The sequence below is a fragment of the Lepisosteus oculatus genome, chromosome 2 (genome assembly GCF_040954835.1).
Source record: "Lepisosteus oculatus isolate fLepOcu1 chromosome 2, fLepOcu1.hap2, whole genome shotgun sequence".
NCBI classification, from domain to species: Eukaryota; Metazoa; Chordata; class Actinopteri; order Semionotiformes; family Lepisosteidae; genus Lepisosteus; species Lepisosteus oculatus.
The window spans coordinates 32908335-32925362 of NC_090697.1; the positions used below are offsets into that span (position 1 = coordinate 32908335).

At 37.0% G+C, this 17028-nt stretch overlaps 1 protein-coding gene across 1 annotated transcript in view; it reads left to right on the plus strand.

Annotated features, from left to right (window-relative positions):
- The window catches only part of dcbld1 (discoidin, CUB and LCCL domain containing 1), a 43476-nt gene extending 30567 nt beyond the window's left edge, over positions 1-12909 (plus strand). Inside the window, exons 8-15 of the mRNA XM_015356579.2 lie at positions 2224-2424; positions 6647-6768; positions 7243-7390; positions 7902-8003; positions 8097-8181; positions 9486-9535; positions 10353-10472; positions 10939-12909. Coding sequence (XP_015212065.1) covers positions 2224-2424; positions 6647-6768; positions 7243-7390; positions 7902-8003; positions 8097-8181; positions 9486-9535; positions 10353-10472; positions 10939-11435 — 1325 coding nt within the window. The 3' untranslated portion in view covers positions 11436-12909. The remainder of the gene's footprint in view (positions 1-2223; positions 2425-6646; positions 6769-7242; positions 7391-7901; positions 8004-8096; positions 8182-9485; positions 9536-10352; positions 10473-10938) is intronic.
- The last annotated feature ends 4119 nt before the right edge of the window (positions 12910-17028 follow it).

The following is a 17028-nucleotide window of genomic DNA, read 5'->3' on the forward strand; positions in this document are numbered from 1 at the left end:
CGACTTCATCCATTTTTGTGGTGTTGGCATTCCGAACCTTTGAGCATTTCTGACCACAAGGCTTTTTTACTGTGCTTCAGTCTCACCACCTCCAGCTAATAGTAAACAATGTGGTACTTTCCATAGACCTGACTTTGCCCAATTCAAGCACTATATCCATCTGTAGGCATATAAATTGATTTGCTAGACCTACTGTGAACCCAGGAGGGATATAGATCCTCATCCTTTTCCAGTCTTATGATTGGAGTCACTAATTATTCAGTCCTGTTCTTCACTATCCATAAAGTGCTTGAGCCAGCTAATAATTCTGCCTTCCCCCTCTCTACTCATCAGTTAACTGCCACATTTGTGCAATTCCTTCACAACAAATTGTGATATTAATGACTGGTTCTTGACCTGATTCCTGCAGTCAATACAACCTCACCCTTCCCTTTACTGATGTTGATGGTTGATAGATAATATAACTACTAAATTACATTGAAAGCATAAACATCAGTAAAAACTATTACCTGTGTCTTTCACCCTCTAACTACACTTCTATTTAAAGACAGCTTTCCATTTCCTTCTACATTTATCACTAATGCCAACTGGTCTTGTCTCCAGGCTTAAACATAATGGCTGTTGTTGCCAATCCTGTTTCCATTTTCATTAAAAAAGCCAGGAAACAGTGGTGGCTGCACAATCTTAATTTCATTTTATAGTCCTTTGAAACTAGTCAACAGTTTGTTTTAAGACAGACTTTACTGAAACAGCTTTCATCAAGGTAATGGCATTTGACTCCAGGTTACATTATATTCATTTCCTTCTGAATTTAAGTGCAGCTTTGATATTACCAATCATGGCATCTTGATGGATTAGCTAGAAAGTTATAAAGTAATCACTAGTACTTTTCTTTTCCACTAGTACTTGCTCCTGTTTAGCTGATAGCTTGTGTTCTGGCTAATAGTGTTCTGCATCAGCACTAAGTAAAATTTATAGGACCTAGGGGTCTCATTATCCTTTTCATTTAGAGACTAAAAATCTATCTTTTAATTTAATCTGCTAATACACAATTTAGCCTTTCTCTTGGTTTCACAAAATTATTTTGCTGTTCTTTGCTTCCACTGTGTATTGTGTTTGCTTATACAGTGCTTTAAAAATGATACCTTTGTTACTATTTGTATACTTCCATCTTTTTTGGAAGACAATAACTCTGGCCAAGAATTCAGTTTATCACAGTTTTAATTTTGTTGAAAACTGAAGTGAGGGAAATTAATAATGTATGTCTAGTCTGTATGTGTGATGCTTGCTTTCTTTCTTTTTTTATAAAAATGTTCCCAAAATGTGTATAGGTGCAATGTAATAGAAGCTTGCTGTTAGCTTGGTAGAGTAAGGCCTACCATAGGCCTATAGAAAACCTTCAACAAATTAGAAAGATTCAGAAAATGTTAGCTGCTTTTGATAAAGATGTCAGCTGATTGAAAATATTGCAGAAGCAAAGGTGGGTCACATGAATTTAATAATTCCGTGTCCGTTTATATTAAGTGTGGGAAACACTACATTTGTCTTATCTACTGTAAATCCCAGGAGATTCCATTTGAGGAACACAATCAAGGAAGGCGTTATTTCTGTCTGCCAATTTATCCATCCCAATCCAATCTCTGCAGACATCTTCAGTGCTTATTGAGCTTGTAATGAAATACACTGGCAGTCCACAGCTTTGATTGATCACATGCACTCTAATGATGTTCTTTGATTAACCTGGCCTTCTGAACAAGGCTATCCACAGAGAATTTGTAGCTGATGCTGCAGTATTATTGTGGCAAAGTAATCTATTCTTTTAAATTCTTACATACTGTCCATCATTTTATAGTAGTGACATAATCCTTTTCAGGTCCAGTACCAGTATTTTTAGCTGTAGTTTCCATCTCATGTTAACTTTTATAGAAAACATCTGTCTGTTTTAATCACTGTCTTTTTCTCAAGATGTTTTTTCTGTTGGCACCTCTCGCCATTTTGAGGTAACAGAAGTAGTGTTTTCTGTGGGAAAAATGTGTCCCCTAATTAAGTAAAAAGATAGCTCCACATCTCTAATCAATGTCAGGTGGACATCTAGAACTGTTTTCTCATATTTAGTATTTGAAAGAAGTAATGAAAACAGTGTATCAAAGATGAGTGCTCTACTTAAGTGTTTGTATTTTACAGATGCTGTATATGATAAATATTGTTACATTTTTCTTACAGACTGCAAAACACAAACTCATTTGAGACCAGAATCTGTCACAGCCAGTTCCAGCTGGCAGGGGAGCAGTGAAACAAAGAAACCATCTGACTGGTCTCCACACAACATAAGCTTTGATGAGAAGGGACGTTTCTGGGCAGCTGATCATAACAACAGTCGCCAATGGCTGGTTATTGACCTGGGAGAGAAAAAGAAAATCACAGGTTAGTGTGTGTTGTGATGGTACGCCCAGAGAACAGTTTGTGATACTGTTTTTGTTAAGTTTTGTAGAAGAGCCTTGTACTTAAAAAACATTAAATTTTAAAAGATGTCAGACATTTACTGAAATAGTTTCTGGAGGATTTCTGATGATGTTGTAGTGCTGTGTCCAGATGGGCAGAATCAGTACCCAGTGCTGTTTAGGAACCTGCAGGTATACTACTGTTTGGAGGAGTTTATTGGCACTAATGAAGTTGTCCTTGTTAACCCTGAATATTGGGAGTGTGGTATCATATGTGCACTGTGTGTGATAGATTGCACAAACAGCGCATTTTATAAAACAGCCTAAGATGAAGGTAGTAAGGTGATTAAATATTATGTATTTAACCTGTTTGCTTATCAAGTATCTGCACTGATAAGACTAAGTTCCTACAATCAAGAGAAGCCCATTGTGCCAGTTTAGCCTGTTTGATAGTAGTTTATTGTTGAAGAAAGGCTTTTGGTCTAAGGAACACGGCTTTCCAGCTTGCATCATACTCCAACAGCATTTTGAGGGCATGCTGTTCTCAGTTTTAAATGCACAATTTCACAGCTTATTCTAAAGAAATCCACTGGGTTGAATTTGTCAATGTCAATGCCTTTGGGTATTTTAAATGCTTGTATCAGGTTCTTTCCTCAGCCTAAAAAGGTTCAGTTCAGCCTGTCAGTGTATGACATTCCTTCTGATTTCATGAATATATTTTCTGTAACATGGTGACCAAATGTGGGATTCTACATAAGGTCTTAGTAGTGCATTGTACAATTTTAATGGAGCATCCCTTGATTTAAATTCTATACTTTTAACTGCAGTATATTTGCTGAATGTTTTTATATATATATATATGCTTGTGTTGTCTAGAAGGTGTAAGTAACATAACATAAACGGTCAGGTCTTTTTCTTAAATAGCCTCATGCAGTTTGTTTTTACTCCCTGCGTGCAAAACCTTGCACTTGTCTGCATTAAGTGTCATCTTCCAACTGTTTTTGTCCAGTCTTGAAGTTTATCCTAATCTTTTTAATTTGATGTTCCTATGGCGTTTGCTAATCTACCTATTTTGGTACTTTCTTCAGCCTTGAGTAGCTAACTGTACCAGAATTTAATTCATTGATCGATATTAGGAAGATAAGTGGTCCTGGTGCAGATCCCCGTGGTTCTCTGTTAATTAAATCTTCTCACCTTGAGCATTTGTCCTTTATCTATCCTCTTTTTACCTACTTTGATTCTTTATCTGGATGCATGACTAAACTAGTTTGACTTCTAGCATAGGTATGTACTTGCATCCTACATGAGCTTCCTTCTTGATAAATATCACCATTTATTCAATAACTCAGCATATTAAATTGTTAATTAAGTTGTCAAGTGTATATTGTTAAATGCAATTATATGAAACAAAAGTAATTTATAGACCAAGTTAAAAAAACAGATAGAAATGTATTAACCATTCTTTGGTGTCATCTATGATATACTGTTGTTAATTACTTCACACATTTTGCCTCACTTTGTGCTTCAGAAAAGGTCAGTGGGATTTGGAGGTCCAAATATGACTGCTCAAAAACATAGATGCTGGATTTGTACAAGGGGGGTAATTAAACTTAAAGTAAGACTCCTATCCTTTCTGCTCTTGAAGACTGCAGATGTTAAGTGAAATGCATAAATAACTTCTTGCAGTAGTCATCCCAGATTTCAACTTGGCATTTATATTTGCATCCCATTTGAGTTTGGAGGGTTACATAATGTAAAAGAATGGTGTGCTGTGTGTTTCATTCATGACTGAAAATGTCCTGCATAAAGATGTTTAAAAATACAGTAGACATTATTTTAAGATCAGTTGCGTAATGCCCGTGAGTAACTAGTTCATTTCATGCTGTTTGGTTATGCATTAAGCACTGTGCTGATGAAGAATGTCAGCTTTGTTTCAAATAAGTGCCTTTATATCACTGACTGCTTGAAGAATATCATTTTGATTGGAATGTGGATAGTAAGAGGAAAGTATTGTTGACATGCAATGGTTGTTGTGTAACAGGAGAAAGAATAAAGTAGCTGAAGAATACGGTCTTTCAGCAGTGGAAGGTCACTGTTTTGCCTGAGTCAAATGATGCGCAATTCTAGTGAACTCAACTAAAAATAAATCGTACAATATTGTAAACATGTTCAGAATTATACTTCTCTTATAATGACTGAGCTTTCATCTATTAAAGATTCCTTACAATAAAAAGCAATGATATAGCATACATACATTGTTTGCATTTAGTCAGAATTTCATGTTTAGAATAATAATAATACTTTAGACTTACATAGTGCTTTTCTGAACACTCGACTCAAAGCACTTTACAGGTAATGGGGACTCCCCTACACCACAACCAGTGTGTAGCCCCGCCTGGATGATGCGACGGTAGTAGTAGTAGTAGTAGTAGTAGTAGTAGTAGTAGTAGTAGTAGTAGTAGTAGTAGTAGTAGTAGTAGTAGTAGTAATAATTCCTTACACTTATATAGCGCTTTTCTGGACACTCCACTCAAAGCGCTTTACAGGTAATGGGGACTCCCCTCCACCACCAATGTGCAGCATCCACCTGGAATGCTCACCACACATCAGCCATCAGTGGGGAGAACAGATTGATGAAGCCAATTCATTAAATGGGGATTGTTAGGAGGCCATGATTGTTAGAGGCCTGGGGGAAATTCAGCCAGGATGCCGGAGTAACACCCCTACTCTTTTTGACAAACACCCTGGAATTTTTAATGACCACAGAGAGTCAGAACCTAAGTTTTACGTCGTATCCAAAGGATGGTGCCTTTTTTATAGTGTAGTGTCTCCAGAACTATACAGGGGTATTAGGATCCACTCAGACTGCAGGGTGAGCCCTCCTATTGGTCCCACTAACACCTCTTCCAGCAGAAACCCAGGAGGTCTCCCATCCAGGTACTGGCCAGGCTCACAACTGCTGAGCTTCAGTGGGCTGCCAGTTGTGAGTTGCAGAGTGATATGTCTGATGGCTGATTTATACATCAAAAATATAGAACCTGTTTGAGGTGATTTTTCCATGTTTTTAAAAATTAAATAACCTTTACATTTAACCTAGAACATTTCATTATCTCTAATTTACCTTAATTATGTATTTCAATCATTTTTTACTCTCAAATTATTTATTGAGTGAAGAAATATTAAAATATGAAGGATATGTTTTTACTGAGGAGTACTGTAAGTCATTTTGAGAAAGAGAAATGTATATGGACATTTCCATTCCTGAAAATGTCCAAAATGTTAATGAAATGTCCTGTTAGTCCTATATTATACCATTGAAACTGATGTATTGATGCAGTGAATGCTGTGGTTTCAGTTTCTTCATAAATGTTGTAATGCTGGTTTTGAGTAAAGCTAGCTTTGCTTTTGGTTGTTCTTACTGTCTTAAATGGGATGAACGCCACAAATATTTGTGCCACAAAAATGCACATAGTTGCAGATTCAGAGTACTGATTTGCCGCAGGTATTTCCCGTTTTACTGGAGCGACAGCACAGCACGTCACGTTACTGGGTTTGTGGCAGCTTCAGACTCTTTCCTCTTCTAATTTCCAAGTTCCAAAAGAAAATCTTATCAGAGCACCAGTGTTCCTCTCTTACTGAAATTTAATTTCAGTACTGTGTAGGGCTACAATAATATAGGAACATGAGAAAAAACAGAAGTCCATTGGCCATAGTCTACACAATGAAAGGGACAGCTCAAAGGTTTTTTTTAGATGTTATATGAAGAATGAAAAATGTTCAGATTGTTAAAAAGGTAGGAAATGGACATGTTAAAAGGGAGTCTTCATATAAAATTGATTTAAAATATATTAACCTAAAATGAGTAGTTTTAAAACAAAAATGGAAATTGTGTACATGTTAACAGAGAGAGGCCAAAAGCAGATAAGTTTGCTGAGAAAACTTTAGGTTGCTGTAAAGTGCTTCAAAGCAAAACCCTTAATCACTGTAGGTGGATTTAAGAAGTTGCCCGATAAATAGCAGAAGTGTCAAGGATCAAGTCTTGATGTTGGATTTGATGGATGATTTTATAATATTCTAATAGCAGAGGATTGACAGCCGATGTTCAGTATAAGAATAACTTTATTTAGTAAGGAGTTGTATCATTATTTTTATTTTTATTTGAGTTGTTTTGTCCTTCGGTAATTTTTGTTTGTTTTTCTTTGCAGGAATAATAACCGCAGGATCTACAGTTTCCGATCTCGACTTTTATGTTCAAAGTTACACAGTTGAGCACAAAGAAAAAAATAAGTGGAAGACCTACACACGGAACAGCAGCTCTGAAGATATGGTTAGATATCATCACCACCTAGTACTTGTGCCTGGGGTCTTACAAAAACCTTCTGCCTTGCCTTTCGTAGCCCGAACCTTTCATCTGTTCCAGTTCTAAAAATATTGTAATACTTTAGAAGAGTTTGACAAGAATCTCTTGTATAGGCAGTAGAAACACTGCGATTGAGCGAACACTGTATGTACAGAAAGCAACAATCCAGTGTTACTATTCATTTTTGCACCAAGAAAATTGGACAGCTTACTTTTTCATCCAACACGTTTTTGAAAATACAAAATGTTTTTTTTTCCACTTGATCAAATCAGCGATGCTGAGCTTATGGTCATAAGCAGCAGGACGTTGTTTAAAAAGACATGTTGCTTTATGTAGATTTTATTTTTTGTACAAATGTAGCTGTACAGTTTCACCCAGAAGTAAGCATTTAGCTTCACGCCTTTTTTAAAATTTAATTAAATCTTTTCCATTTATCTGCAGGTATTTGAAGGAAACCTGGACTACTGGTACCAGTCGCGCAATAATTTCCTCCCCCCTATAGTGGCACGCTTCATCCGCATTGTTCCTCAGACGTGGCACCAGAGGATAGCCATGAAGATCCAGTTGCTTGGGTGCCAGTACATACGAGGTGGGCAGAACACTGGTGGATGAAGTTTGAGATTATTATGCTGAAAAGCCCAAACTCCTGAATGTTGTTTTATTGTTTTAAAGCAAGCTAAGCAAAGTCAGCAACGGGTGCAAATGCAGGGCTCTGCTATGTGAAAAGATATAAAGGCTGTCGGTGCCCTTGGGTTAACCTCTAGTACTGACCATGTTCCTAATCCTGCATTAGGTCACGTGTGTGTGGTGTCAACAAACATATGCAGTAGGGCTGTTTGCTGTAAACCGTAAAGACCTGTTACTTCTACTACATGCTGCTAATTTAGGAGGGAAGAGTATATACTGTTATGTTGTCCCGCAAAGATACATTTCAATTCGTTTCTTGATTGTTGACCTCAACGCTAGGTCTATCTTAATCACATTGAGATTTGAAATATACAGTGCATGTAGTACAAAATAGTAGTTTTCAAGAGTTGTTGCGACAGTGATAAGGGTAACACCTTTTTAATTGAGTTTTCTGTCTGTTTTTTCCCCAACAGCAAACAATTCAACTGAGCTGAAACCAGATCATGTAAAGCCGAATTCAAAGTCTGTAGGGGAGGATGAAATCACAGAACCAGTTGCCTCACAACCTGACCTCGGTGAGAACGGTGCAGGCCAGTGACGGTGTTACAGATTTTCATATTAAAGCCCATCAAACATACTAAATGAGACTTATTTTTGTTCTTTTTTAGTGAAACTGGCCGTAATTATTGTCCCGACTCTTGCGATATTGGTTTTACTGGTTGTTGGAATTTATGTTTGCAAGATGGTGCAGAAGTAAGTAAATGTTTAATACTTTTCATAATTCTCTGTACTTACACCAAACATGGTCTTTAAAAGTTATAAACCATAGTTACAGGAATAAGTGATGCAATTTCATAAAGAGTCGTATTATCTTTTCACTTAATTCGTACTTGCATTAAAAGTATGTTTGGTGGGTGTAGTTGGTCCTTTCCTGTACACTATGCAAATTGTCTGGGATCCCCTGAGATGAAAAACATGCAGTTTATTAAATTTTCTTTAGAATCTGAGGAATTCAGGATTAAATACATCTTTTATCCAGCTTTATGTACCCTGGAACAAATTATAATTCAGGAATCAATTTGCTTCAGGTCACTCAGGTTTTGAAGTGGGCACTTTTCTTAAACTGCTGCAGGGATCTGTACGGTATGTCACAGTCAGGGCTTGCATAAACTGGCCCACCCATTGAAGGTAACCAATTTGGAAGTTTCTCATGTCCTGACCTGATCAGCTGCTAGCGCATAATGGCTACCATGGTTCACAGTAGGAAGGATATCACACTTGAGAGATGGATGAGATGGGTTCCCTATGTGGTCCAATATATAAAGTGCTTGGGGATCCTCTGGGGGTAAAAAGTTTATATAAATGTAAAGAGTGAATATTATTATTAATAAAAGGTAAGGTTGGGTTAGATGTGGGAAGCAATTGTCTGACTTTCTTGTAGCACCAGGCCTTCCAGACACGAAGCAGTTGCCTCCCTCGCTTCCTTTCCATAGCTGTGTGAAGGAGAGTGTGTTGGTTATCAGCAGGGGCAAGTGACCAACCAGACAAACCAGGATTTGTTATCAGTGAATGACTCTTTGGCTGTTGTCTGTGTCTGTTCAGATTATTAGAGCAGTTCTGTCACAGCCAGTCATTAGGAGACCTGGTTTTCTTTGTGTTTGTCCAGAGTAAACTAAGAGCCCTGATTCACATATGCCAAACATTTTATTTGGGGGAAAAAAGCCAGGGACGGCCTGTCACAAGTGAGGATTTATGGAAGCTGGCTGCATTGTTTTACCCCTCATATCTATCCATTAATATGTGTTTCCTTTGTGCAGGGGAATGTAGAGATAGAAGGGGTTAAGGGTCACTGTTAGGAAATTTGCCAGCTGCTGTTGCCACCAGTGAAAGAGAAATAGTAATTAATGATGTAGAGTCACTGCACAAAGCCACAAGTGGCTGTTGTGGTGCAGAGACAATGGGCCCTGACCTCCTGTGATAAACCCAGGATGTGGTTGTGTTCAGATAGAGGACTGTTGTCTTTGCTACTCATAATTGCATTTGTCATTTTCTTGTAGAAAGAAGACAACAGAAAACACGTACGGTTCATCTGATGCTCAGAAATCAGGTCAGTAAAGATTTTTCTATCCTTAAGTGGCTTTTTGAAAATCATTTAAGAATTCACCAAGAAAGGCACAGAAGTTCAATTTTCCCAGGTTTGTCAAAATCTCAGACTATGCAATACTAATATTTGCGGGATACAGGTTTATCTTGTGTCTTTTTTGGATACTGCACAGCTTCAGCCTGTGTTGCACAACATTTATTAATCCTCTAGCTTATATAATTGTGTGGTAAATCAACTATTCATATTACAAAGATTTCTCTTGTGTATCCATTATAAATTATCAGAGATTGTGTATGTAAAAAAAATGAGAAATTTGCCTACAAACTGAACCTTATTCTGTGGAAATATTTGCTGTGTGAATTTCTTTAAACATTAGCAGGAGTGTAGCAAACATTGTGCAAAACAATAATTGCAAGTGTATTGGAAATAAATTACTTTAGAAGGGAAGATTACTTATCGTTTGTCCACAGTGAAAATCAAGTCTTATTATCTCATGGGCAGTTTGCCCACAAGGTAAACCTTGAGTAATTGAATCTGTTTGGTGGTTTTAATGTGGCATTATGAAATGGTGTGAGAAAGTGTGAGTGTGGGAAAATGGTAACAGTACAACACAGAAAGCAGTTCAGGTCTGTGCATGCCACTGGGGCAGACACGTGTTAACAAGAAGAGACCAGACCTGCAGGTCCTCAGGCACAAATTCAGAAATATTTGGAAACAGTAAAATGGCATTTTTATGTTATTATTTCTTAGGTCGATAAGCTTCTGTTGTATACAAATAAATAAATCGGTCTTCTTTGCATTTTATTTTGTGTCACATCAGGTTGCTGGAAACAGATAAAACAGCCATTTGCAAGGCACCAGTCTACAGAGTTCACCTTCAGCTACAGCTCTGAGAAAGACCCAATGCAGAAATTGGACCTGGTCACCAGTAGCATGGCGGGTAAAGAGCACGTAGTTACAGTGTTTTCCCAGTTCGGAATTCTCCCCCAGGTCACACATGCTCCCATAAAACTCTTCAAACCTGTTTTAATATCTAACCAACATTAGTTTTCACTTGACCTTAATTTAGGAATGTTTCAAGAATGGGACAAACAAAAATCACTTGCCTTATGCTTGCTTATGCTCGCTTATACTTAACTTTTATAATTGAATTATGTTTCCTCTCCCTGGGTGTTTTAGAAATACTGTATATAGATATGACAATAAAAATGGATGTTAATCTTTGTACAAAAAAGGTATACAAATGAAACTTTCTTAGAGTCAGGCAGTCTAGTAGAAGTTGGTGTATTAGATGTGAGTCTGTGTCCCCTAATGTCAGAATCCACAATGGTTTCCAGCATTGTTATTGCCATTAGACCGTGAGCTGTCGATTGGGGGAAAATACCTTTGTTTTCTTTTTATTAAAGATTACCACCAGCCCCTTATGATTGGAACAGGGACAGTGACAAGGAAAGGCTCTACATTCAAGCCTATCGACACAGATGCCAAGGAGGAGTTACAAGAAGCTGGGACACACTATGACTACCTGCACACAGCCAATCCGTATGCACTGCCCCTGACAAATCAGGAACCGGAATACGCCACTCCTATAATAGAAAGACACAACTTAAGGAAGGAAGGCTTCACACAAGAAGTGGGCTACAATGTGCCAGCTTTGAATAAGAATCATTCCTTCAAGACAAATGATTGCAGTACTTACAGGAAAGAAGACAGCTTAGCTGGAGACTACCAGACACCACAGATCAGAGCAGAAAGACTGCAAAATGGAAAAGGACTGTATGACAAACCGAAACAGAATGTTGCTGGAACAGACTATCAGAGACCACAAGTAACGTCCTCCATGACTGAAAACTACTCAATACCAAGAGACTGCTTGAAACTGGCAAGAGCCCTACCACCGTGAGCTGACCCTGGACAATGTCACCTGGCTGGTCTCCTGCGTTATTTATTTGTTGAACTGTAAACTAAATCTTTATAAAAACATTTATAAAAACTCCTCAAATAATTTATTGACTCCTTCTGAAATTAAAATGAAAATGCATTTGAATCGGTCTGTTTGCTGTCTGAAATGTGATTCAGCTTTGGGGCAAAAATAGTTTCTAAGGTGTCTGCACTGGAAGCATGATTTTCTTTCTGCATCTCATAAGCTGTACTGTATACTTCATTCTTGTTTGCTCTTTGCATAATCTTGACATTAGCTCAGTAGTTACCATATATCTTTGATTGATAATGTGAAGACATTTTGAAGTGCGCAGGGCATAATGGAGTTATGTTATGTATGGAGTTACAGTTTCTTAATCATTATATGATTAAGATCTCTGTTCTTTTAAATTGTCTTTTGAGCACAACACTGGACAGACATAATTGGCCAGTTTTGACTTTGAAAACTTATGTAAATGTAAGACTTTTAAAACTTAAAAAACAACTTTCTTGTCTATTTTAAAATAAGGATTTATGTTTTTATGCCAACCAACTAACAGAGAGCGAATTGTTGCAGAAGGGTGTGTGGATTCTCTGGAAAAAAACAACATCATGATGCAGTTATATAAAAGTAAAAGGGTTCCCATGTTTTCTGTTCTGCTTGTTTAGGTATGCCTGCTTCGGTAATAATATTAACTAGCTGAGGAGAAGACGGTTCTTATGAACAGTTCCACATTGTAAATGAGGATTTGTTCTTAGCTATAATGAGTGTTTGGGAGGCTTATCAAAAATTTGGCAGTGTCAGAAAATGAGGTCTTTATCAGGTTTCCGTGCATTGGCTGCAAAGCAGCTTCTACCAAATATTGTTTAACAAAATCTGTAGTTGTGGCATAACAGATGGTCTAAAAGATGCCTCCTAAATAGAGGCAGTGCTACCTCAGAGCTGGAGTCTAAAGATTGGGAAGGCACCAGTATCATTAAATTTACAGTAAAAGTGCCAGATAACTAGACTACCTAATTGGCACAAAAATATTAATATTGGTTCAAACGAACCTACTGCAGAAGTACAGAAATCTTGATGTTTCCTTTTTAAGGAGAGTTATAGAAAAATAAAGATTGAAATGGTACTCTTTAAACAAATTGAAAGTTCCATTTTTAATGTTTTAAAATTGTTTGTATATATAGTAACATAATTGTGCATTGTCCTAAGCTATTGTCATGTGAAACACAAGTTATTTTTGGTGCTTCTGTGCTTAAGTGACAAGCTTCATGAATGGACTAATTACATATATAATTTCTGTGAAATACTTTCGGGGAGTGGGGGACTGTATGTATCTGTATTGCCTGCAGAAACAAATCAGATGCAGTTTTCATTCATGTCTGTAAGCTGTAAAGTACACAGGCTTTAAATAAACCGATGCAAGTAAAGTCTGTGCTTGCAATTTTGGAATTGTAAATGCATGAAAAATGTTTATTTGGCTTTGAGGCAAGATGGCTCTGTGCAGGTGCACCTTTGAATGCAAAGTTTGTGAGTCAGGGTGTTTCGAGTTCAGAAATTCCAGCTGTGAAACTGCTCTCTCCAATTCCATTCAGCTGTGGAGCACAAAGTCATGTAGCTTCAGTTCAGTCTCTTTACAGTATAGCAGGAATGTGGCAAACGTGTGTCAGCAGAAGAGCAGCTTGGCACATCTCAAGTCCTGCAGTGAGTCACTGATTCCCAGCTTATGACCAATGTAATACCCTAGCTGCTCTGTTAGACACCCAACAATACTTTAAAGTGGACTTGTGCTTATGTTTGAATTTGCTTTCAAGTACAGGGATTGTAATGTAGGTCGATAACGATAACAACCTTGAAAATGAAACGGTTATTGCAGTAACCTGCGGTTGAAAAAAGTGAGTTAAACCAGGTGGAGTGCGGAGGGGTTTCTTCTGTGTTAGCACTTGCATGTTGAGCAACACATTCTGGCATCCTCCAGCTTTTTGCTTGGAAGTGTGAAAGATCACACGGTATTACAACTTGCCGTCCTTCATTCCCACACTGACTCTTCAAAAGAAAAGTCAAGGAAACAGTGCTGTTGTGGTTCAAAACTGGTGTCAGAAGATTTGAGAAAAACTCACCAGCCCTCTCCTTTATCTAATTTTGCTCTTCTGTTCTTACAGACTTGAGGCTTATAAAAAGAGTCAGTAAATAGACATACACCTCTTTCATAACCTAATAACTAGTCCTTCATTTTTTCTTGAGCAGTACAATCTGTTGCCAATTACAGTGTTAACCATTTCATTGAAGGCTATACTCTTGATATTTGAATATATATATATATGAAGATTAGGAAGATCAGTATTCTCTAAATATATTTGACAGTAGTTTCCAGTATAGCTCAATACTTCTTTTCAAACTTAGATTTATTGTATAATTAAGCATTCATATTTATTAATATTAAGATCTAATTTGGATAAAACCTCTAAAAGCAGTTGGCAGTAATATGTAGTAACATGTGGAAGCAGTAAGAGTTTTTTAGGTCTTTGTAGCATGAGCTTAAGCTTAAATGATTTTAAATTCTACAGACTGGCATGAAAGAATTTAGGTTGATTACATCATTGTGTAATTTCATAAAGACAGAAAATTATTCTCCGACATGGAAAGCCTTTTCAGTCTTGAAAAACACAGTGCCTTGTTGTAAATCAAATAATTAGAATATTTCTTTAACGGTCTAAAGCTGGTTCTGCAAATTGAATTGTTTCCTTGTGTTCTTCTTATTTAGAAAGAATATGTTTAAACTGGACAATTTAGCTTTTTTACTTTGACACATCTAATTAACCCCTGTCAACAGATTATAAACCCCTATAAGAAAGATAATGAAGTATTGGAAAAACCAGGAAAATCATGAATAAGTGCTTCACTGCTTTGTTCTCTATTTACCATTTTTAGTCCTCGATCGGATCATTTTATTGGGGTTTCAACATGCATGTAGTAATTGGTCCCATGTGTGGGCCTGCAGTTCTTACTGCCCTCTGGTGTTCACTTCTCCTTACTGCCACATTGCACACTGTACAGAGGAACAGTCCTGGAACTGAGCAAGTGATGTGGCCACTGTATTACATCTGTGTTCACAGAGCATATCTGCTCCAATTCTACTTGGCAGCATTTACTGAGCAACAAAATTGTCATTTAGTATCATGAAGGAATATAACAGGTTTAAGAGACTAAACCCGTGACTGCATTACAGATTTCTTCTCTGTTCTGCTGGTCTTCACTGACACTAATTCATAATCATAAGATGTGTTAATGCTAAACCTGATAAAATTATTAGAATTACTTGACTGTAGCTGCCAATGGTCACGGCTAGGAAACCTGAAAACAACCTGGTGAGTTACTGTCAATTGGAATACTGTAATTGGAATTTAACTTGAATATACTAAATATTTTTGGCAATGTTTTCTGCAACAGCAATTATGAGAATTTGATGGAATTTTTTGCAAGTACCTTTCAGAATTCAAATTCAAAACCTGACCTATCTCAAGAATAATAAATTAATCCAAAAGCTTCAGAGAATGAATATCCTTAATCTCCCACCCAGTATTTAAATTTACTTTCTAGAACTGAACCATGTAGGTAAACAATGTGATATGAAAACATTATTAAACATCTTTTAACGTATTCAGGTACAATTTACAGCCTGGAAAAAGAACATGCACCATGCAGAGCATCATGCTGTAAAAAATCTTAAAAACAGAGCATGAAAAGAAACCTAGCACATGTTCTTAGGAAAAAAAAGAATAGAGATTATGGACGGGTGGGGAAAAAAGTGATTGGAGACAAGCTGACTGCAGGGTGCTACATCGATCCTGAGTCATCATTGACTGCCCTGTGGGCTAATCCTGACATCTCAGCTGGACAATTCATATCTACATAAAGCCTCATGTAACAGCTTTTTTTGCTACTTGTGAATGTAATGGTTATCTGTCGGTTGCCCTACTCTTAAAATGTGAACCCGATTCTATGGGTTCAAGCATATACGGCTCTTGGAGTACAGGAGAGGAATGAGACAGAATCCCACAAGATAGCATCTGCAATATACTGTACATATATATCTATAAATAAGGAACAAGTAATAGGTTTATTCCAAATTTCAGCATGGAATAAACCTATTACTTGTTCCTTTGCAGCCTACGCATGCTGACGCAGCTACCCACCTGAACTACTATATCTATAAATATACAGCCTGCATTTTCCATTGGTGGCCACACATGCTGCTGTCATGTGATTTTCACAGTAGATACCCTCTTGTATTGTATTGTTCAATACAGTATAGGTGCAGCTGCAATAAAAAGAACTGTATTACAACAGTTATGTTTAGTTTAAGTTAATCTAGTTATGTGTAGCATTAAGTAAACTGATCTGCCAATGGTATGAGATTTTTGGGAACTAAGATTTTAAAAAAAGTTTTACAAAAACATAATTAAAATTAAGGAGAACAAATTGTAAACATATTATCATATTTTCCAACGAATTAATACTTTCCCCCCTTAAAAATCATCCCATTAGAGACTGTATAGTCGTTTGCTTTCATACAGCACATACCACAGGACAAGGGGAGACACCTAGTGGCCAATTAACAACTCCAGGATTTGAAAGGTTAATGCACAGTGTAGTCTACAGGGAAGGATTCATATTTGACCTGGGCTTCCTTTTCCTGTGTCATTTGTCACATGAAATAAATTCACACCATTTCATTGCAAAGTCTGTTGCTGAATGAAAACAAATTGGCTTCACTGAAAACAATGAGATCAAAGGTGACCCCCTCAATCTTTGCAATGTGTTAAACATGGAAATATTAATTTCTACAGCAAAAGACGGGATCACTTTTTTTGGACACAAACTTCTAAAACCTGAATTTTTCAGCCTGTGTGTGTACTTGGCTGACAGCACTCACATGTGACAAGCTTGGTCCCAGGCTCTGGTTACCCAATACATGGTTTAAACAACACATTATTCAAAAGTTTTTTTAACATCTTGCATAATTTCCCCTTTGTTTTGAGAGTAAAATACTCTGTTCTGAAACCATTTACAAGGGACTAAGCATGTCTGCATAGACTTATTCAAGTTCCCAAATATTATTGTTAAGTATCGGTGCTAGTTATTCTGGTTTACAGACTTCGTCTTTTCACTTCAGAAAGCACATCTGCCTGGTCTACACCAGATATAATAAAGGTTGGAGCCATCTTACAGTTAAATAAATCACATTTGTTATATAAGAAAGGTTGGAGCCTTTTTACAGTTAAATCACGTGTTATAAGGACTGTATTAACCACTATAAAAATGTACTTTCAGTTAATAGTGTTCACATTTCTGAATAAATTACTCCATCACACTCCTTTTAAAGTCTCCTGCAGTATCTTCTCTGATAAGTTAAAATTCTGTAAGCTAGTGAATGGCAGAGATGTTGGTTTATTGAATCTCTAATTAAAATCGTATGCAATCACAACTCAACTACAACCCAAATCCATATTCAACAGTAAACTGTGTGGATGGTAAAGATTCAATTTTTTTTCTTGTTTAAAAATAAAGGTATCAA